Consider the following 23,332-nt stretch of genomic DNA (forward strand, 5'->3'; position numbering starts at 1 on the left):
ACCACTTTAAAGTTGTGGGCCCCAGGACTGCAGTTTTGTATCTAAGCTTTACTACCTAGTAAGTCCTGGATCTGGAATAAACATGCAGACTTTTCAGGCAATATTTGCTGCTTGCTTTTATCAGAAAAGTGACTCACTAAGTAGCAAAGTCAGGATCAGGATGTAAGCGTCAGAAGCTTCATTTTTAAAGCATGTCAGGAACAACACGACATTATACATATTTCTACCCTCACAGTAAAATTGGTCACCGAATGGAATGACCTATTCTTTAACTAATATGTTTATATAGATGTATGGATAAATCTGAAAATTTTGGAAGCTTGGTATCCCTGCAAATTTTTGGACTTAGAGGGGAAAAAGTCACATGCTGACCTTCTGAAGGGTTAGACCACTTTTCTGTCCCAACAAAACAAAGGCAGTGGAGTAAAGACTAAGTGGGGAGTAAATGGTTGAAACAACACTCCTAAGGCCACATCCATATATTGTTAACTCAGAAGGGGAAAGGGGTAAAGAGCCAAAGGCCCTCTTTCAGGCTTTTCAGGCAATGGACAAAAGTATGATAAAATGAATATTTTATTAACAACAAGTTAGAACAGATAGGTAATTAGGAAAAGAGTTAAAAACATTCAGTACACATTGATGGTCAAAAGTGTCTAATTTAAACAGAAAAATGGCTCCAAATAGATGGTAGTCAGCCCCTGTGCGTCCCTGTTTTATGTTTTTTTTTTAAACTTGAGCTTTAATGAATGCTTATGTATGAATATCATGACTTACATTAAACACTTCACTGTAGGCTTTTCCATTTGCAAATCCATTCGCAAAGAAAGTCGTAACATTTTCCTGTGTTAAAGACACAAAATTATGAAAATAAGACATCTAATGGTATAACACCTAGGAGTTCATGAAGATATAAATTTGAGAATTTCACTTCCTAGGAAGTCATTGACCTGGAACAAGCATACAGCCAGCTTAGTCTGAAAAATCTAAACTCCCGATTTGAATACCTGATCCAAGCCAAGTCTTTGATACTGAACTTTTAAAAAACAAGTCAGTAATGACAGGTTCAAATTTAAGGGCCCCTTTAGATCAATGTGTGTATAAAGAGGTGCTTCTTTCGTAGAGTTAGGCAAGTCTGTTGTCATTCATCAACATGTGTTTCTTTTGAGAATTGACATGCATTTTTGATGCTAGTTAACATATGTCGATGTGTGTTTCCAATGTGTTTTCAAATTTAGGATTTGGAGTGGAAAGAGTTAACAGCCATTGAGCGAAGTTTGTTAATATCTGTTGCTGATGCATCAAAATGCATGTTCTACGTATTTTGATGTGTTGCCATTTACATCTATGGGCTCCCAATGCACTAAAACACAGAGTAAATGGACATGTCACAACATCTCCAGGCAGGGCTAGGAAATCAAAGTACTGCGAAAGTGCAATCCATCTCCTTGAAGGAGTGTATTGTAATGGAATTTTGAGCTCCCAGCTTTGCCGGAAGGCACAGTGACATCACCTCTGGAATCCAGGGTAGAGGTAAGTTTTTGTGTTGGGGTGCAGGAGCTGGGCAATAAGGTGGATATTCCATTTGCCATGGAAGGTCCACTTTATTGGTATTTTGTTGCACAATCTTGGTTCTGTAATGTAACATCCTTGACTTCGCTACAAGTGACAGACATTCCCTTGCTGACAGAACCAAATTCAACATCATCATTTCAAGAGCCAACAGACCTGATCTTTCCCAAATATACCCATCAGATGCATTGGAAGTGGAACTTTAGTCAAAAATGATACTCTTGGGGGTCTATTTATAAAACATTTATTGGATGAATATCACACACAGTCATGCAAACTGGATGGATTTTCCCCATATTTTCTACAATAGAATAATTTATATGATTGTTAGCTCCACGAAGTACCCAAAATGGGGTATAGTTTCCTGAACCACCTAAATGAGAATATATACATTTTGTCCACTAGATGGAGCTCAAAATAATAGGATTGATAGACTCATATAATTGAATCTATTACAGAAAAGTATGGGGAAAATTTATCCCGCCTGCCAGAATATGTGTGACATTTTTCCAAAACATGTTTTACAAATAGACCCTTAAGGGTTTGTTATAGCCCCAATTATATATGCACAGTTAAAACTCTTCCCCCCCTGAAGTCATTGTAATAGCACATGCCTGTTTGACAACTTTCTGTTCTGGGTCACACACATGGGCGTACCTTGGGGTTACAAGGGTCATAATAGTGATTCCACCCATGTTCCAAATTAGGTTGGGGGTCGGCAAACCATTGATCACGGCCAGGTGACTGGTGGATTGTGCCCTTGGTTTTGCCAGCCTGCCATCTGCAGAGCATCTAACACAGTGCAGTCAGTGCTATATAAGCAATGGGACCATATCTGTATTGCAGCTGAGCTAATACTGGCTGTGGAGGGAGCAGAGAGGGAGCAGAGAGCAGCTGCATAAGCCAATACCCCCTTTGTAGTATGGCTGCAGTCCCAGGCAGAGTTATAGTAACTGCACGCCACCTCTTATCCCTGCTAGTAAGATCTGGAGAGAAGAAAGGCTCTGTATTGCTCTGAAAGTGGATGCTCCTTTCTCCTGTAATAAGTATTTCAGGTCAGTGTGCCTTACACAAGCAATACTGAACTGGGCATAATAACTTCTAAAACTATGGCAAGCAACTATTATGGGGGCTCAGGACAGTAAACTTGTTTTTGTAGAGTTTTTGGGAGCATTTCCCCAGCAAAAAAAAACCACTGAATGCTCCTAATAGCTTTTTTTGAACATTTTTCTTTTCTTCATATACTGTAAAAACACGAATAAAAAGCTAACGCTCCTAGACGCTGTTAAAAGCTACTAAAACGCTATTACAAAACAGCACAAAAAATGCTATTATCAGCTTTTTCGTCCAACATATTTTTCTAGCATTTTTTGAGCTTATAAAAAACGCTAGTATGCATGGAGCCTTACTGTGTACAGCACCAGGATTGAGGATGAAGTGAAATAGGCTCCCAATGATGATAGAGAATATACAAATATTAAGGCTGGGTTCACACTAGTTGCCCCGTATCCAATTCACATGACAGGAGAGTGTGCCTGGCTCTCTATGGAGCCGGTTCACACATCTCCGGAGCGGCTGCGGAGCACATTGCACAGGGGTCCTGTGCATTTTTGACTCCTTTTCAGGTACGAATTCAGGCAAAAATTCGGGCCTGATTCATCCCTGAAAGAACAGGGACGAAATCGGACCCCTGCTGTGAGCCACGTCCGCACTAAGTGTAAACCCAGCCTTAGCCTAAAGAAAGAGGAGATGATGAAAAGGTATGTCCATGGGGTTACATTATACCCCAGGAAAAAAAAACACATAGATGCACCATTAATTGACCACTTCATAAGGGTTTTATCCAATGAAAAGTTACAGCGGTGGCAAAAATTATGGACACTTGGAAATTTTAATGTTTTGCAACTTTGCAGGCTTATAGGAAGTGTTATTTTGCATCAAATGCAATTGTTCTTTTGTCAATTTAAAGACAATTGAATTCTGAATTCAATAAAAAAAAAAACACAGAATTCAAATACATGCAGTACCAAAAAAGTTATGCTGACTTTAGTCTAACAAAGAAACATAAGTGTGAAGACCAAACGTTTTTTGACACTTTTTGTAGCATTTTTTGTTAACTCAATTTTTTAAAAAAAATACACTTTAATGAATGCAAATACAATAAAATCCAATTTCTTGGTCAAATATAAAAGATGGTGTTACACCAAGTAAATAGATACTTAACATGTCATGCTTTAAAATTGCACAGGCTTGCCAAATAGCACCAAAGTACTGTATTTAAAAATCACCATAGGTGACCCTTTAAAAACTTTTACAGGTTGAGTTACAGAGGAGGTCCGGTGCTAGAATTATTGCTCTTGCTCTGACGTTTGCGGCAATACCTCACATGTGTGATGCAAGCGCCGTTTATGTATGCGTGCGGGACCAACACGTGCGTTTGCTTTTGCGCATGAACAAGTAAAGGAAAGGGGCATATTCAGAGTTTTAAAAATGTATTTTATTTGTACACTGTTTCTTTAATTTTGTTTTAATCACTTTTATTGCTGTCACAAGGAATGTAAATTTCACTTGTGACAACAATAGGCAGTGACAGGTACTCTTTATTGAGAGATCTGGGGTTTATTAGACCCCAAATGTCTCCTCTACTGTTAAAAGCATTTGATCACACCAAGATCGTTGTGATCAAATGCTTTCAAGAATGAAAAATGGTGCTGTTAACATCTGGGGAAACCAGAAGTGACGACAGTACTTTTGCTGTGTACATCCTGACTGTATGGAGACCAATGTAAAGTAACCAACAAGCGTTATGATTTGGGGATGTATGGCAGCAAATACTGTTGGCTGCCTTCATGTAATTGACAGGCCGACAGCACGCTGAACGCAAAAATATACATCCTGAAACCAAAACTTCTACCTTCCTTTAGGGACCTCTTTACCTACAATACACCATTTCTATTTTATCAGGATTCAGCTCCCTGCCACACAGCAAAAATATGCAATCAACATCAAAGTCAACCTTGGCCAGGAAATAGCCCTAACCTAAACCTAATAGAACATTTGTGGCACCATTTGAAAAGCCTTGTACGAATGAGGAGTCTATCAAATAAAGTGCAATTAATTGAGGCTATAATTGCTTTCTGGCACTATGTGATGACAAAGGCAGAGCTTCAAACACTCAAACACTTGTTGGCTCAATGAGGCGTTGCTGTGATGCAGTTTTCAAGAATAAAGGCTACCCTACTAAGTACTGATAATACATTGAAACCATAAGTGCAATACAGTAAATTCAGCATGATTGCAGTATTTCCTGCATAACATTTTTTTGCACTGCATATAGTTTGCACTTGCAATTTGTTGTTTGTGTTGAATTCAGCATTCAATTGTTTTTAAATTGGCATATAAACATTTGCATTTGGTGCAAAATAACATTTCCTATGAGCTTATGAGTTGCAAAACATTAATATTTACAAAAGTGTTCACATACTTTGCCCCTTCTGGAGTTAATTGTGTCAATATACTATATTATCTGGGTTACCTTGCTGGTCTCACGTGTTAAAGCATGCTTAAGGCCTTTCTTTTCAAGCACATATAGGACAGCATCATGGACAGTGAGAAAAAACATTGATGTTTTAATGTCATCATCAAAGAATGAGCTACGTTTTAACTTTTCCATTACAGAATCTAAGGGATGAAAAATAAATCATTGGTTACAATTCAAGTGAAATACATATGGCAGTTATATTTTTTAAATTGCAGGGTTTAAAATGATGAGGTCCTTGTTTTATCGTCTAATTATTTAATATATTATTATTTTACGCTGAGACTGGTGGCGAGATATCCATGACTATGTCACCAAACAGATAGGGCCAACTGTTAATGTAGCATAGCTTGTCCCCTTTTCACAGAAAGGGATGCTTTAAAACCCCATTTGGTAAAGGTTTTAATTCATCAGGGGCGTCTCTAGGGTTGGTGTCACCTGGTGCGGTAAACCATGGTGTCAACCCCCCAGGCTCTCTCCTGCCACAGTGCTCTGCATGGCACTAGTTTTGGGTCAGTAACACATGGTGGTCATGGTGCATACCCCAAACCAGCACCTGTAAATGATGCAGTCAGATATCACTGCATACTTGATCCAAGGCCGTCTTTATTATTGATGGGACCTCCTGGGCAAACATTTTCTTGGGGCCCCCCAGCAGGCATACTACAGGAGACGGTCAGAGACTGCAGGCATGGTACAGGAGACAGTCACAAACTATAGGCATGGTACAGGAGACAGTCAGTGACTGCAGGTATGGTACAGGAGACAGTCACAGACTGCAGGCATGATACAGAAGACAGTCACAGACTACTGGCATGGTGCAAGTACCGTGGTGTGGTGATGTTGCAGTCAGTGTACACAGCTCTGAGAGAGCCTATCCTCCCTCCCTCTAGAACACACCTGTGTGATATTTGCCCTAACCCCCCTCATCCATCGCTTGAGCTCTGCTCACTTACATTAGCAGTGTCCCGGTCTGGATTGCACTCAGGTCCCCTCAGACTCCTGGCAATCCAGCTCAGCAGCACTGTCCTGGTCCAGATATCAAGTCTCCTCAGACTCCTGGCCCTTCCATTGTCAGTCAGTCGGAAGTAGGTGGAGGCAGAACAGCTCAGGAGGAGGAAGTTACATCTTCCTCCTCTGAATGCCGGGGCTTCCATGCACCTGAGGAGAAGGTGCTTTGGAGTTGGGGGAGGGGGTAGAGCCCCAAAGCACTCCCCCCATGTTGAGGGCATTCGGCTTGGTATGGTTCAGGAGGGGGGGCGTTCATTCTCCCCCCTTTTCCTGACCTACCCTGCTGCATGCTCGGATAAGGGTCTGGTTTGGATTTGGGGGGGACCCAATGTAATTTTTATTTTATTTTGGTGTGAGGTTCACCTTAAAATCCATACCAGACCCAAAGAGCCTGATATGGATTGAGCGCTGTTTTTTAAACATTTTCGTATTGCTGGCAATGGTATTGTATCACTGGAAATTTAATTGTAATTTTTATTTTCTTTAGAAATGTCAGTTTTGCTGCAGCGGGTTTTATACAAGGTACACATGTGGTAATTTACAGGGAGACTAAGGGGACCCCCAGGCACTGCATTTAAGGAATCTTTCATTTTTATTGTTCCACTTTAAGCATAAATAAGAACATTTGTCAAGTTCCAGTGGCACGTGTTTGAGCTTTGCATATCAAAAACCAATCAAGATTTAAGAGACTGTTGCAGGTGTGTAATCTGTATCTAGATTTTCTTTTTTCTTTTTTTTTTAGTGTGCAGATAGATTGTCTTTAAAAGGCAATATATATATATAAAACATTTTGCCCGGAAATACAGTTTACCAAATTCTGCCTTGTGCTGGAGTTTGATTTGAGCAGCTAGACCAATAAGACTGATTTCTGTGTTGTATAATACAAAACGGTTGATGATAAGAGTATTAGCCACAGAAGCGTCACACTTGAAATCATTAGTCAATGAACAATTAAAAAAGGTATAAAAGAATAGGAAATTATTTTCAGTAGAAGAGGCTAGGCGGGGTGTTAAATGAAGTATGATTCTCCTATGTACTGTAATTTTGTGAACCTAAAGGCTTATATTGCCCACATTTTACCTGCTCCTTCTAGGCTCAGACCCCTGCTGAAGACTAGGTATATTGGCGGTTGCTGGAATGGAAAAAGGAGCAATGGGGAGATGCAAGTATCAGTAGGGGAAAGGGAGGCTTTACACTTTTATCTAATAGAGAACTATAGCCTTTATGTTTAATTTTAAGTACATTTAGATTTTAAATATACAAGGGGCAGACGTCCTTTCCCAGAATGACAGGGCATGTGGATGGGTCAGCCAGCGAGTATGAGGTTCTCTATTGATGCACAGAACAATGTAAATATTTGCCAGTTTACCATGGATCTTCAGATATATATGCTTTTTTTCTGGAACATAATTGAATCATTGTTTTTTTTGCTTCACCTATGGGTATTGGTATTTTCTTCATGCTTCATGGAGGTGATGGTTTCTAGGGTACAGCCTGCTCTGCTCCTCAGACCTTAAAGCGAACCTTCTGTAATTTTTTCAACTTTCCGTCTATTAAATCTTCTGCCCTGGTTGTTTGAACTTTGGATAGTAAAACATTTTTTTTCTGCCAGTAAATACCTTATACAGCCCACTTCCTGTTTCTTGTCTGGTAAAAAGCCAAGGCTTATGACATCATACACAGCTCTCTCTCACTCATGAGAGTTTGCCAGGAAGGGAGGGGGGATGAGTCATAAGAGTGCCAATGAGAGCTGCAGGGCTGCAGAGCTGGAGGTGTGCCTCTGTGTGTCTGTGTAAATCCAGGAAGTGAACAGGCAGCAGCTTCAGCTGCCCATAGTTAAAATGGCTGCAGCAAGACTTAGTGGAGGGAGATTACTGCAGCATATTTGGCAAGCACAAAATCACAGTATATATAAAAAAATAATGGCAAAGATGTTTTTATTACAAATTATGTAAGCAGATTGCAGTTCCTCTTTAAGCCTATTACCTATTTTGTCTTTCCCTTTCCTTTATAATATGAGCTCGCCACATACTGCTGCTAAGGATCTGAAGCCTGTGGAAAGGTAGGGGAGGCTCCACGAGAGTGCTATGACCAATAAAAGAGTGGTTTTATCCAATGGATATATATCCTTCTTTTTTAGGAGGAAAAGAACAAGAGCAATTGTTTTAAGAAGCATGTTCCTGGCACCAATCTTTATCTTCTGGTTCTTTAAAACATGGTTCCTCAAGTTCCTATCAATCATGTCACCACGAAAGTCACTGTCATCATTCTTTATGTTAAAAAAAAGTTTAGTGAAACAAAATGTTTTGTCTTATTGTGCTTGGGGTCTGCGTTTGGCTTGTTTTGTTGCTGCCCTGCCAGGCAAGTAAGTTTGTGCCGATTGCAGGGGCGTTGCTAGGTCTACAAAAGATCTGTGGCTAGAGCCCACAGCAGTGAAGTAAAAAAAGTCATACGCTTGGGCAGGCATACACATGTATATAATATACATGTGTGTGTATGTATAATATATATATATATATATATATATATATATATATACACACACACATACACACATACATATATATATATATATATATATATATATATATATATATATATATACACATATCGTTACATATCTGAGTGTGAAATGGATTCCCCCTTACATCAGGGTCCCCAGAGCCCCCCTCATTACATCAACATAATTTGAAATGTAAGTGGAAACATTATTGGAGGCCACCAGCTTCTTCTGATCCAAAACCTGATCCATCTACCACTGGAGCTGGGGATCCGATCACTCATGAGAATCTAAAGAGCTTGGACCTCATTCTTTTAATTTAATCTTAATAGCTCCATTTTTATTGTGATAAAAGAAGTCATTACAATGGGAAAGTGAACCAGGGACTCCAAAATAGGTAAATAAATATTTTCTGGGTCTGAAGAAGGAAAGTCTCACTTTAGTCTGGCATTTTGTACACTTGATTTCTCATTCTATCACTGCTAAGTTGCTATCAATGCTAAGTTGGTTGAGTCACTGGGTAATTGATTCTACCACCAAGCAAGCCCTATGTGCCATTCCTTTAAATTATTAAATTTTGTTTGGAAAGACTCTTAATGGTAATATCAAGTGGGTAACAGGTGGTAATTCTTGGCTTCTGGCACAACAGAATAGGCAAAATAAGTAGCCCTTTTTTACCAATAGGTCAGTACAGTAGAGATTCTGTGATGCTAAATCATGCAAACCAGGTTGAGAATACAGCAGATCTCAAAGGTAAGGCACTCAGAGCTCATTTCTATGAAGGGTCAAGTCCAAGACAACCCAGTCAAGCAAGTCTTCAGACAAACTTTTCTGAATGTGTATCTGCCCAGTCTCTTCTACTGGTGCCCAGGCCTGTTCCTATACCTATACAAAACAATGGTGGAGAAGAATGTGGATATATGGATGATAAATGTGATAAAGCATGCTTATCATATAGAGCTTGACAAGTACCCACCTCAACTTTTCATGGAAACTTTTCTACTGGCGGATCAAGAAAAAGGAAATACTTGCCTGCACACATAAAAGAATTAGCCATGAGAAACACCATAATGTCTGTTTCACCACAAGAGTGAGGAAAGGGCTTTTATTCCTTAAGGCTTCAGGGGGTTCAGGCCAGTCCTGGAAATGAAGAAGCCAAATGCTTCTATCAAAGTGAAGAACTGCCAAATGGGGTCACTCCAGACAATATTATCTGCAATCCAAGGGGGCATCTGGATGATATTGGTAAATTTGGCTGATACCTATTTTTATGTGCCAATTGCTTAGGTCCACCAGAAATTTCTATGCTTTGTAGTATGAAACGGCCACAATCAATTGCAATGTCTCCACTTTGGATTGTCTTGGTAGTCTCAGTGCTGACAAGATCCAGACCAGAATTACTGAATTGCCACAATCTGGTGTTGTAGATTTTATCTTGTTTTGGTTGGCTGAATAGCCAAAAGAGCCAGCTTGAGCCGACTCAGCTAATTAAATATCTTAGTATTATCATTGATTCACTGAGCTGGAAAGTCTTGTTACCCAGCCTGTGTTTAATGGGTAACAGAGAGTTCTTTCTTGTCATGATCTATTCCTGTAGTCTCCTGGGCCAGGCTGCACATGAGGAGATTTTTCAGTGACCTTTCTGAATTGGTGTGATTGAGGCTCATTGGACCAAAGAATTTTTATTTGTCATCCAATTCATCTACAGTCAGGTCCATAGATATTGGGACATCGACACAATTCTAATCTTTTTGGCTCTATACACCACCACAATGGATTTGAAATGAAACAAACAATATGTGCTTTAACTGCAGACTTTCAGCTTTAATGTGAGGGTATTTACATCCAAATCAGGCGAACGGTGTAGGAATTACAACAGTTTGTATATGTGCCTCCCACTTTTTAAGGGACCAAAAGTAATGGGACAGATTAACAATCATCCATCAAACTTTCACTTTTTAATACTTGGTTGCAAATCCCTTGCAGTCAATTACAGCCAATTTGATAAAAGCTTGTTGTTAAGGAGCAGGATGGACTACTGCATCCTTGACAACTGATGACTCATCAACTGTCAGCAGGATTCCCCACTGACAGCAGAATAAACAAAAACCAGTGGCGGCATTACATTTAAAAAAAAAAAAAAAAACAGCACGAGGGTCCCCCCAAATCCATAGCAGCCATGTGGTCCCCCCAAAATCCAGACTCTAATCTAAGCATACTAGTGGGTCAGGAAAAGTACTGCAATGTAAATCCAGCATTAATTCAGTCCCGAAAAAAAAATAAAAAGAGTTCCACACTCACCTCTTGCCACCAAGCATCTGACATCTCCGGTTCCCATCGACAGTAAATAAAGGAAGGGGCAAGGTCAGCCCAGTGGGCACTAGGAACCGGAGCTGTCAGTGCCTAGCGATGCTAAATAAACAAGGCCGTCCCATTCCTTAACAACCAGCTATTATTCACAATGAATTTGAATGGAATTGATATTTTTGATTTTACAGTAATTTGATTAGAATACTTTAAAACCATTGGAAAAAATTTAAATCGGATAGAAAATAAATAAACAAAATTCAACTAAACTAAACTAAAGGAAAAGTGCAGCAAAAATAACTTAGTAACTTAATGAATCAAAAGGAAACACATTTGTTCGTCCTGCACATACCTATTGCCATACCATAATTTACCTTTCCTAGTTTATTTTCATGCCAGCATAGGTTTCACTCCCTGGTGCCCTGTTGTTTTCTGGTATGGAACACTGGTCTAGGGGAACACTCTCTCTTTTGTAGTGAGAAGGTGGTCCTGTGGTGTCAAGGAGACAGGGTTGACCTGCAGTTTGCTGACATGAGGATAAGCCAGGATAGGAAAATTACATCAGGTATCAAGCAACATATTTCCATAATCTTACTGCAAGTTTATCAGAGAGAGATTGTGTAACATATAGCAATAAACTCTTTACATACTCTAATGACAGAACCCCCCACAATGCTATTAGTATCCAGACACCATCCCATGATCTTTAATTAGGGAATATGCCCAAGGTCAGCATTATTTATCTTACTAAAAAGAAAGATTAACATAACAATTTTATTAGGTAATGCTGTCATGTATCTTGCTGGTTCTGACAGATTTTAATCTTCAGCCCAGTTTAACCTCCCTAGCAGTATTCCCGAGTGTGGCTTGGGGTTAATTTTCATTACCAAAAGCGATAACCCCAAGCCACATTCGGGATTGCATCACAGTATCCTGGTACAGGTTACTTACCTTGTCCCCAGGATCCTGTGGTGTCCTCCCACTGTGTCCTCTGCCGGATCCTCCGTCCAATGTATTACCGTTCTGGGCTCCATTTCCTGCGACGGCGCAACACATGGGGGCGGAGTCCGGCAGCAAATTAAAAAAGTACAAAACACATAACACACATAATACACTGTAATCTGTAGATTACATTACTGTATCAAATCATTTCACATCAGTTTTGTCCCTAGTGCTTTGTCCAGTGCCCTGCCTGCACTTCTATATTATATATACTGTTCTTTCTGCCTGGAAATTTGAGAACGTCCATGGCATCCAAAAAGCATCCCTCTACATCATAAGCAGTTTTAGACCAGCTAGAAAACAGTGATAGTGAATTAGAATCACTTACAGAATTTTTTTTTTTTGGGAGGGGATAGGGTCAGTTGTAAGAGAACGATGTTACCAAATGGTCTCTTATTAATGTTTAATATGTTAATCCTGTGTAATTATTGTAAAATATGAAATTAAGGATGTTTAATTGTGAATTGTGAAAAGTATAACAGAAAATAAAAAAATTTTGATTATAAAAAAAAAGAATCACTTACAGAATTGAGCAAAAGTTATTTGAGGGGAAATTCGTCATCAGACACTGAAGTGACGACAGCGACGATTCTGCGACTGAGCAAATTTCAGTGTTTTTGATTTGATTACATTATTGAAAAATTATTATTATTATATTATTATTTTTTAGAATTATTTATAGTTATTTATTATATTATAATTTATGATTTCGCATTTAAAACTTTATCATACCCAGAATGTCTACTAGACTCTTGTTTGGACAGATTTAAGTGAGTTATTCCTAAGAATTACAGGCCTACAATATAAAACGTCAAGTTTCCATGCAAAACAATGTACTGCTTTGACATTCAAAAATCAGATATAATCATACCGCCAGGGAGATTAATACATTTTTAGTTTAGATGCAATTATAACTAATATGTATAACTAATTGTGACTACAGTATGTACAGTGTATTTACTTACTATCCACAGCAACAATGTATGTGTCCACTTCAACCTTGATAAATTCTTTTAAAATCTGTAAAATTACAAAATTTGCACGGAAATTAGTTCTGATGACTTACATGACTAAATTTACCATCTGTGAGTAAGATTTTTATTAGTAAGGTTTTGAACGAAGAACATTAGTAAACCATGGTCTATTATACAGGCCATGTAGAACTAGATTGATTTTACCCTATTCTGTACCTGCGGATGGTGGGTCAAGAAGATGTGGTACTGTTCCATATAAATTAGTAGATCTCTTTTTTGCACTATTTCTGAGATGTTTTCTTCAGTCATAGTATCTATTTTATAACTAAGATGCAATTCTGCAGCTCTTTGTACACATTGTGGCAAAATCTTCAACAGGTGAAATGAGAAATGTACATTTTTACAACTCTCCTGGCCTTTTTTTATTTTTAGATGATTTTCACATTTACTGATTTAAAACTAATCTTCATGTTATTTATCAACAAGAGATGTTTAATTCCCTGAATAATGCTGCAATTCTGGAGTTATTTTGTAAAGTATTCATAGCTATTTAAAAGTTTATAATATAATAAAATATGCTAATTAAATACACTGAAAATACCCCCATGTCTTCACTTCTTGGTTGAACAATTGATTAAGAAAAATTGAAAACAGTGCAATCACTGAAGCAGGTGGGAAGCGGTTAACGATCAATTGATGAAGAGTCCTATGTTAAGCTGGTAATCACATTCAAATGAAACAGTAATGTGCAACATTTTTTAAATTAAACAAAATGCTAGAATGAGCTAGAATTGTGATGTTTAATAAATTATTACAAAAACTTTGATCAATATCTAGCAAGCTTTTGGCATTCCTGTTGCCAATACAAAGGTTTTTGGCAAACTGTAGTAAATATTCCCACTATATTGAATTTTTTTCTGAATTTGATGTGATTGTAAAGGGGTGATGTAATTCTCTAGAACAATCTAACCTTGATATAAATGTAAATAAAACAGCTACTTTATTAATTGAATATAGTCTGACCCGTCGCTATGGAGGTGCAACCAACATCATCACAATATTCTTTTATATACACTGGAGTTAATTTACTAAGTAGAGCTGTTCACTTTGCAAAGTGTACTAAACTTAATAAAGCAATGAAGTTGTGTTCATTTTACATACCTAGTCATTGTCAAGGGAAAATAAAAAACAGAATTTCTTTTTGCACATGGCTAGGTGATTGTGGAGAAAACAGCGTTGCCTTATTTACTAAGCATGAATGTTCACTTTGCAAAGTGACCAGTTTCTACCCTGTAGGAATTTAACATGTTTGAGTACCCCATAGGGGTGAAGGATGTTCACTTTTAAAAGAGTATATTATCTTTGCAAAGTGAAGGTTATTCTGCATGTGCTATGAATACTGAACCACGTGGTAGAGAAATTAAAAAAAACTTATTTTTTTTTATTACCTAAACAGTTGCTGGAAATTAACAAACCTTCACTTTTTTATTAGTGAACATTCATTTTGCTAAATGAACAGTTTCTATCCTGTTAATAAATCAACCCCCATGATCAGCTTTTACTGTATATGTACTTTCTATACTTATGGTTCTTGAATGATTACACTGTCTATATTTGGTTTATACTGTATATCTCAATAGTTGCCCCTTTGATTGTATATCAGCAAAGTTTGGTTAACTTCAAATGCCAGAGGGTGAAATTCCTGCAAATGCATATTTTAGTTGTAACAAAGAAAAAAAAACACTTTTTATATACTTACCCCTTTCAGTGCTTTCATTCCAGACATATCAATAAAAGATACTGCTCCAAAATCAAGTATCAAACTATGAACATCGATTCTGGGAACCATGATGTGATTTGGTAGCTCAGAATTCCAGTCAATAACAATAGGCAGATCATCTGTGTTTATTGGTTTGTCCAGCTCTTCAATCCTGTTATTGTCAAGTTCATCTTCATCATCAGACTCTTTATAATCATAAGATGTGCAGACCACACCTCTCTGTAGAACATTTTATGGAAAATATTATTTCTATTCTGAAAATACTTTTGTTCAAATTAAGTGCACAAAACCTTCAAAACCCTACTGTACACAGGCCAAACCACTCTAAAACAGTCTAGAGCACAGGTTCTCAACTAGTGCAACATCCACCCCTGTGGTAACTTCTGCTCTTACAGTCACTTTATCATAAATGCTTTCGCAAATTACAAATCATTTGTGAAATAAAAATCAGTGTGCATTTTTGCTGTTTAGAAACATAATGGTCTTTTTGAAAGATGAAGCCCTGACTGCTTCTCCTGCTGACCTCCATGGAGATGATATTGACATGAAAGTAAGTAGAAGGAACCAGTGAGAGCTGTGGGGCTGAGCTGATTGACACTCCCAGAATTGTAGGTTTCCCAGTAAATGTTGGGTATAAATTATCATGAACATGAGTTCAGTGAGGTGAACAGCGTAAAAGGTAGGTACTACAGACATGTACTACTGTGTATATCTAGGCAAAATAAACAAAAAAGACATTCAGTTCATGTGTGCAATGCATGTACATTTCCTTAAGTTTTGTTTCTTTAAAAATTCTGCCAGCACTGAAAAATACCTGTTGACCCTGCTAGAAATCTAGCGAGCTCCTAGCATACTAGATCAGATCATACTAGATCAGATCCCTTAAAACTACATCACCCAAAAGCCCTTTCCCTACACACAGTATTTAGACAAGCTCTTGGAAGGCAAGGCCACAGCAAATCTTGTAAGAAAAAAATCAATGTACAAGTGCGGAAAGTGACAGAAAAGGGCAAGGATAGAAAGAATTCTGTACTCCATCATTGAAGAACTCAGTGCAGACAACACAGGTTTGGATTTCAGCTATTTACATGAAGACAGCATCTCACTGAGCTCATTGAAATTCTAGTAAGGTCAATGGGTAATTTTCAGCAATTGCAGTGTTTTTAAAGAGGCAAACACATGAGTGCATGTTTAACCAAGATGTACCAAATATAAATGTGGTATTTTTTCCCAGGCATATTCTTTTTCTTTTCACAAGAAAACCAGACATATTCTTTAAGTAAAGTGGAGAAACGAAAAAAAAAGAAAAAACATTTTCCCTGTGCAGGTCGATGTTATAGTGTGCTGGTATGCATCGCAGACACTGGCCCTTGATAGGCCGAGCCACGATGATGTCACTCCCATGTATGCGTGTGGGAGTCACAGCCACGGCACAGAGCTCTGAAGGGACGGCACGAGTATGCCGTGCCTTCAGAGTGCATGCGCTACTGCTCCCTGGAATATCTCCGAAATGGTGCACGTTTAGTAGATATTCATTTTACCTACAGGTAAGCTTTATTATAACTTTACCTGTAGGTAAAGATACTAGAAAAAAAGAGTTTACTACCACTTTAAGTTTCTAGTGTTAGGACTCAAAACACCTAAAAGTTTTTTTTCACTTTCATACAGAGAATGCATTAAGGTAAAAAAAACCTTTAGCATTTATAACCATTTAGCTCCAGGCTCCTGTGTGAAAATTAAAAGTCAACAGCTACAAAAACTGTATCTGCTGGCTTTTAATAAACAGCTAATCACCTGTCCCACAATCCAGCGATGGGCTCACCCCAGCCATTCTGACATCTCATCTTCTGTCTTCGGCACCAGCATTTTAAGTGTGGGCACACAGCTGTGACCGCTTGCTGCTTTACAGCCAGGTGCCTACTGCTCATGCGCGAGTCCTGCTGTGCATTGTGAATGGTACCGTAGTCTTCTTGACGTGTCCCAGAAGACTACGGGGAGGGAGAGGAGGAGGAGAACTTCCACTTCTGATAGGCGATCAGAGTGAAGTGGGAGCAGGTACCTGTCAAAATTGGACACCCCCCCCAAAAAAAGTGCCATGTCTGAAAGAGGAGAGGATAGGAGGCTTTAAAGTGGAGCTTCCCTAGTTGGGTGGAGCTCTGCTTTAAGCAGTGCTGGCCTTTAAGAGCATCGATTTATAAAGAAATACAAGTATGCAGGGATTGGACAGGAGTTTAGAGGAGGGCCCAAACCATTTAGAGTATGTGGTCTCCGCAAAGAAATGCAGCAATTCTCCCACCCACAATCATCTGTAATGATAATGCACTGCAGGGTCTTTGACCTTTGATCAGCTGCCTTTGAATGACCAATTATAGAGTTTATTTATTATATACAAACCCCTTCAGTATAAAAAGAGGCACAGAAAATAGTCTCAGTGTATTGGAAGAAACCGTTGGGTAAGGATAAGGAAAGCTGTAAAACTGCATAGAGATAAATTCAAGATCAGGTAGGAAACTACTTTAATTCTGAATTATAGCTCTTTGGGCAATCAAACCGTTGACCCCTTTGCTGCCTTTTTTATTATCATAGAGAGCTTTTTTTATTTTATTTTTTGGTTGATTTGAGGTCAGCAGTTACTTTTAGCATGCTGTACCATCCATATCAAACACTTTTCCATTTAAAAGTCTTTTGTTTTAGGTGTGCAGTATTTAGGTTTTTTTTTATTAATTTATTTATTTAGTTATATAAATATATATTTTTTTTATTCAATGTTGGTAGGGCATTTATTTCAGGTTAACTGTTTTCATTCAAACAGGGAAGCTTTAATTTCATTCCTTTGAAGGTTTCTTAATTTAAATTTTATGTTGACAGGGACATTATAATTTTGAGTGGTCAAAGTGTACCATTTACTTGTTCCTGATCATCTTTTCTTGGAGCTGTCTTTTGTTCTCAGCACTCTAATTCATCATTTGAAGGAAAATGAAAACTACGTGGAAAGTAGTAGGATCGATTTACTAAAACTGGAGAGTGCAAAATCTGGTGCAGCTAGTAATTGTGGTGAGACGCATAATTAGGCAGTGGGTTATCATGATTGATGAATTTACATCAGGGGAGACTAATTATACCTTTTTTGTATTATTAAGGAACTTTTTCAAGGTGTCTTTAGATGTGTTTATTTACTTTTAACTTTTTTGGGGGAATTAGTAATAAATAAGGTGTTTTAACAAATCTCTGTACTAATATTTCAGGGAGGAGGCAGATAGTTGAGGGTCAGATTCCTATAAGTCCACCGACAAACTGAGACCTGGGTAAAAGCTTGGGGTCGGCATATCATTGTTGTACTTATCCAAAAAGTAATGTGCATGTAAATGAAAGGAATGCCACCCCCCAACCAACCCATGTGACATGAAAGCAACTAGAGGCTTCAGCCCACATGCCTCTGCCAAACCACGCCCCTGACGCATCTCGCCTTGCCCACTGGGACCCAGACTGGGGGGTGGGATATGTTGGAGGGAGTGGTTTGGAGGAGACATGTGGACTGAGGCTGCTCCCTGCTTTCATGTCACATGGCGCGCTGGTTGGGAGAGCAGCGTTCTTTCTATTCACGTCCACCCACAAACTCCCACATCATTTTTGGCTGCCCCCCCTTTCCTGGCCTCTCAGGCTATATGCCTAGATAAGGGTCTAGTTAGAATATTAAGGGAAACCCATGCCATTATTTTCAGTCTTAAGAGACTACATCATACTGTTCCAGTATTTTTTTGCTAAATGTTTACATGAATTTCAAATGTGAGTCCCTAGTGAATTTAGTGGGGTTTGGCACTAAGTATGGGTCTTTATGATCTTTGGATCTTGCATTAATCCTCCCATGAAATGAACCTGGGCCCATTCACTCATCTCTGTCAAGATGTCTTGTATTTCCCTTATCATCCTTTGCATATGGATAAATAGCTCCTTACCGGGGTGACTTGTAGCTCTCCTTTCTTTACCAGCTTCTTGATTTTTTTCAGCGCCTTATTTCGTTTACGAAGTACCCACAGTGGATTAAAGCCAGCCTGAGGACAATAAGAAACTTTAGTGTAAACAGTATAGACAGAATATTAGTGGAAATAAAAAATATTATACCGCGCTACCTGGTGAAAAATAAAGAAGCAGCTCAAAATAAGTGGGATATACACAAAACAGTAAATATTATAAAACGTGAGCAGCGCTAAAAATAAGTGAACAAGCATATAGAGTGATATGTATGTAAACAAAAAAGCCCTAAAGGACTCGGAAATAGCATATATGAAACACAATTAAGGTCACAGAAAAAAAAAGGGGGGGGGTAAAAATATGTCCAAATAGTGAAAAAATTTGAGTAAATGGATATTCAGTCCAGATAGAAGCCCTAAAAGAACTCAGAAATAGCATATATGAAACACAATTAAGGTCACAGAAAAAAAACAAAAAAGGGGGGGTGGAAATAAGTCCAAATAGTGAAAAAATGTGAGTAAATGGATATTCAGTCCAGATAGAAGAGAGAAAGGAGTCCAACCAAAGATGTACGGATAAAAATAATTCAATCACAAAACACCAGCATGTGAGGGGATCCACCACCGTGTGTATTATGCGATTACCAGATGGCAAGCTTTAGTAAGCTTGTACAGCAACCTGATGGTCAATACAGGAACCGTCACACCACGGCTTTCAATGAAGGACCAGGACTCACACCACGGCTTCCAGTGAGGGACCAGGACTCACACCACGGCTTCCAATGAGGGACCAGGACTCACACCACGGCTTCCAATGAGGGACCAGGACTCAAAACAAGGCAGCTCAATCTAACCCGACATTCAACAGGCAGGACCCAGGAAATATAAAACAACGGCTCTCCATAGTGTGAAATCGTTAAGACCAAGATTTAACGTAAATAAAGATTGCACTTACATGTGAACCAGAGATAAAAGCATATAAAAACACTGCAGCCGGGCGGCTAATGGACACCCGTTCAGGACGAGGTACGGGATATACTGTGATGACGTCAGCGTGTCTACCATCCGACGTACGTTTCATCTCACGAAGACATCGTTAAGGGAACGGGCGACGCACTGACTCATCGCACATTTATAACAAGAGAAAACAAAACCAAGCCTCGTTGTGAGACATCGGTGTCAAAGCTCAACTTCCTGGTAAAAACAGGAAGTGATTGAAAGATGTTAATGTCTATATCTGGCTCTAAATTCAAAATAGAAATCAGATTAAAGTGATAAAATACATTACATTAAAATGGATGTTATTCCCAATTTTGACAAGGAACTGAACATGGAAACAGATTACAAAAGTAATGTACAAAACTATGTTAAATATTCCCTACGCCATCTAGTGGAGAAAAAAGGGGGAGGAAATCCAGGAAACCTTAAAAAGGGACCAAGTGTGTTATATAGGTGTTGAATGACTAAACAACTGAAAAGAGGAGGTAAAATTAAAATAAAAAATGGAAAATGGAATAAAAATAAAAATAAAAATAAATAAAAATAAAAATAAAAAAATAATGTAGGGAGGAAACATTTCTTAAACCTTCTCTTATACTAAAAATGAATAAGGCAAAAAATATAAAAATTAAAAGCCATAAGAGCTGAGGCAGATAGTAAGAAATCGCACTGAAATTAATTTGGGCTAAGCCACCGAGGACTCACACCAAGTGTACATATTGAATAGATAATAATTAGGAGTTGTCAATGAATGCATTAAGGTCCACCTCTACATTAAGTCCAAAGGGGGTGTAACATCTCAATTTATGTATCCATGACATCTCAAGCCTCGAGATCCCACGTATCAGCGATCCACCCTTCCAATGGGTGGTATACTTATCAATCCCCAAAAAGATGTTTTTTGTGGGATTCCGATTGTGGGCCTCAAGGTAATGTCTGGATACTAGGTGTTTAGGGAACCCAGTCAAAATATTCGTCACATGCTCATTGAGCCTAACAGAGAGGGGACGCTTGGTCCTGCCTACATATTGCAGTCCACAAGGACATTGAAGCAGATAAACGACCCTCTCTGTTGAGCATGTCACGAATGGTTTGATCTCAAACTCCTCTGAAGTGCTGGTAGAAACAAACTTGTGCGTTCTTCTATGTACGCAACCACTCAGGGAGCATACCCTACACTTTCTACATTGGTAAAAACCTGTCAGATTCTCAAAGAATCCTTTCTTAACAGAAGGAGGGTCGAGAATATTAGGGGCCACTCTACATCTAAGGGAAGGAGCTCCCTTATAAATAACTTGTGGCTTAGCAGGGAGCACACTCCCTAAAACTGGATCATTGGTGAGAATATGCCAGTGTTTCTTAATGAGCCTAGCCACATTAGTATGTTGTATTGAATAGGTGGTTATGAAAGGGACAGAAGGTACTTTGTCACAACTAGGTGTTTTAGCCCTCAGAAGATCACCTCTGTCTAATAATGATACCTCCTCTAAGGTCTTCATAAGAGAGGCCTCTAGGTACCCCTTTTCCAGGAAACGCTTGATGAGAATGTCTGCCTGAAACAGAAACTCGTCATGATTGGAGCAATTTCTTTTCAGGCGTATAAGTTGACTTTTTGGTACTGATCTCAGCCATGCCTCATGGTGGCAGCTATCGGTAGGTATATAAGAGTTACGGACAGTACTCTTAAAATAAGTAGCCGTACTAAATTGACCGTCTCCAACCCCAATTCTTAGATCCAAAAAATTAATTTCAGTCTGACTGGCCTCATAATTAAGGAAAATACCTCTATTATTGATGTTTAGTTCACCCATAAAAGGTATCCAAATCCTCTCGGCTACCATCCCATATGAGGAGGATGTCGTCTATGTATCTTGCCCACATCACCACCTGTGGCTGGCGGCGGGCATAGACGACATCCTCCTCCCACAGGGCCATAAAGAGGTTAGCTAAACTAGGGGCATATTTAGCCCCCATAGCAACTCCTCGGTCCTGTCTATAAAACTGGCCCCCAAACCAGAAATAGCTCCGGGTGGCTGCAAAATGAAGTAACTCCATAATAAAACAAATTTGTTCATCAAATAATTTGGAGTCGCGCCTTAAGAAATATTCAACTGCAAATAATCCCAAACTGTGCGGTATCACTGTATATAAAGATGTGACATCCGCTGTCACTAGCCAGCACCCTGAAGTAGGGGTGTAATTGGTTAATTTATAGTTAGTTTATCACTTGTCGAGAGTCCTTGATATATGAGGGCATTTTGGCGACCAAAGGTTGTAAGTAAAAATCGATATACCTGCCCACCCGGGATGTGATAGAATCTATGCCACTGACAATAGGGCGTCCCGTGGGGGCAGGTAGGATGTTTATGAATCTTTGGTAGGTAATATACCACCGGAGTGCGTGGGGCTTTTGGGATCAGATGTAGTTTCTTTGAAGAGGATAAAGATCAAAAAACTAAGAAGAAAAAGAAGTACAATTCTTTAAAGAGGATAAAGATCAAAAAACTAAGAAGAAAAAGAAGTACAATAGAGACCTACTTGACTATCAAGGTGCGGTTGTCTTTGAGTGGCAGAAAAGATTATTAGCCGAACAGGCCTCTACCACAACCACCAATGACATGACGGTAGGGGTACCATTAGCTATGGGTCCCCCCCTTCTAACTCACAACCTATAAGGGATGGGAATCCCCCAATTAGTCGTGGTGGACTCTCTGTAAGAGGAAGGCAGGGTTCTTATTCGTCTTCAGACGAGGTGGGGCAAATAGAGGAGGTTACCCTTCCAACCATTTCCCTCCACCACCTCGCCGCCCTCGTGGGTCGGGCAAACCCACGAGTGGGGGACGTGGTCGAGGTAATGCATATGCCAATTCTGGGTCAGCGCAGGGTAGAGTCTTTGGTGGTGGGATGCATGGCCGTCATAATGGCTCCAATGATGGCTATCCATCCTCCCGCGGACCCGACCCAGGAGCATATTCTGGTTATGGATATGGTCCTGATTACGGACCTAGACAAGGCCAATATGATAGACATAGTCGAGACTTCCAGCAAACTAACTCTATAAGTGATGGTAAGTATGACTTGGAATACAATGTCAGTACCTCTAACAACTTTTTCCCTCTAAGTGATATGGAGGGTCCTCAAGATGATTATGCTCATAGGGAGGATGCAAGCCTTACTGCTATACCCCAACTTTCAGTTCCTAAGAGCCCAGGTGAATTTGCCAGTCCAGGCCCCTCAAATTCCGGCCCCCAATATTGGGGTTTTCACAGACCCAATCAGGGTACCAAAAGGTCGGCCGACCAAAGAGAGGAGGGGGGAGGCAACTACGAATTAAAAAGGAAAAAGCCGTAACCAGTGATGGAATTTTCAATCTGAGTCCAGTTGTGTTGACAGACTCTGAAAAACTCTGAAGAACAAAGGCCTAAAGTTTGCCCCTCCTCGTGGTCTGAATAAATTTCAGACTTATATCGACATACATAAATTTATACGTAGGTTAAATATTAAGAAATATATGATCTCTAAACCTGTCCAGAATGGTGATGGGACTGTATCTAACGATTTCCGCCATTCTGGGCTTTCTAACGCCTCTCTGTTTAATCCCCCTGGCGCCTTAGCCCCCTCCCTAAAAGTTTTCAGGGATGTGGTGCTAAGAGATTTGGACTCTATGCCCCTTAAAAAGGT

The 23,332-nt window shown here is 39.2% G+C and overlaps 1 protein-coding gene across 1 annotated transcript in view; it reads right to left on the reverse strand.

Moving 5' to 3' along the window:
• LOC141131885 (chloride anion exchanger-like) overlaps positions 1-23,332 on the reverse strand; it is a 134,040-nt gene that overhangs the window by 963 nt on the left and 109,745 nt on the right. Inside the window, exons 16-20 of the mRNA XM_073619675.1 lie at positions 18,638-18,733; positions 14,661-14,900; positions 12,893-12,947; positions 5,105-5,250; positions 775-840 (exon numbers count right to left, since the gene is read on the reverse strand). Coding sequence (XP_073475776.1) covers positions 775-840; positions 5,105-5,250; positions 12,893-12,947; positions 14,661-14,900; positions 18,638-18,733 — 603 coding nt within the window. The remainder of the gene's footprint in view (positions 1-774; positions 841-5,104; positions 5,251-12,892; positions 12,948-14,660; positions 14,901-18,637; positions 18,734-23,332) is intronic.

Source organism: Aquarana catesbeiana, linkage group LG03 (genome assembly GCF_042186555.1).
Source record: "Aquarana catesbeiana isolate 2022-GZ linkage group LG03, ASM4218655v1, whole genome shotgun sequence".
Classification (NCBI taxonomy): Eukaryota; Metazoa; Chordata; class Amphibia; order Anura; family Ranidae; genus Aquarana; species Aquarana catesbeiana.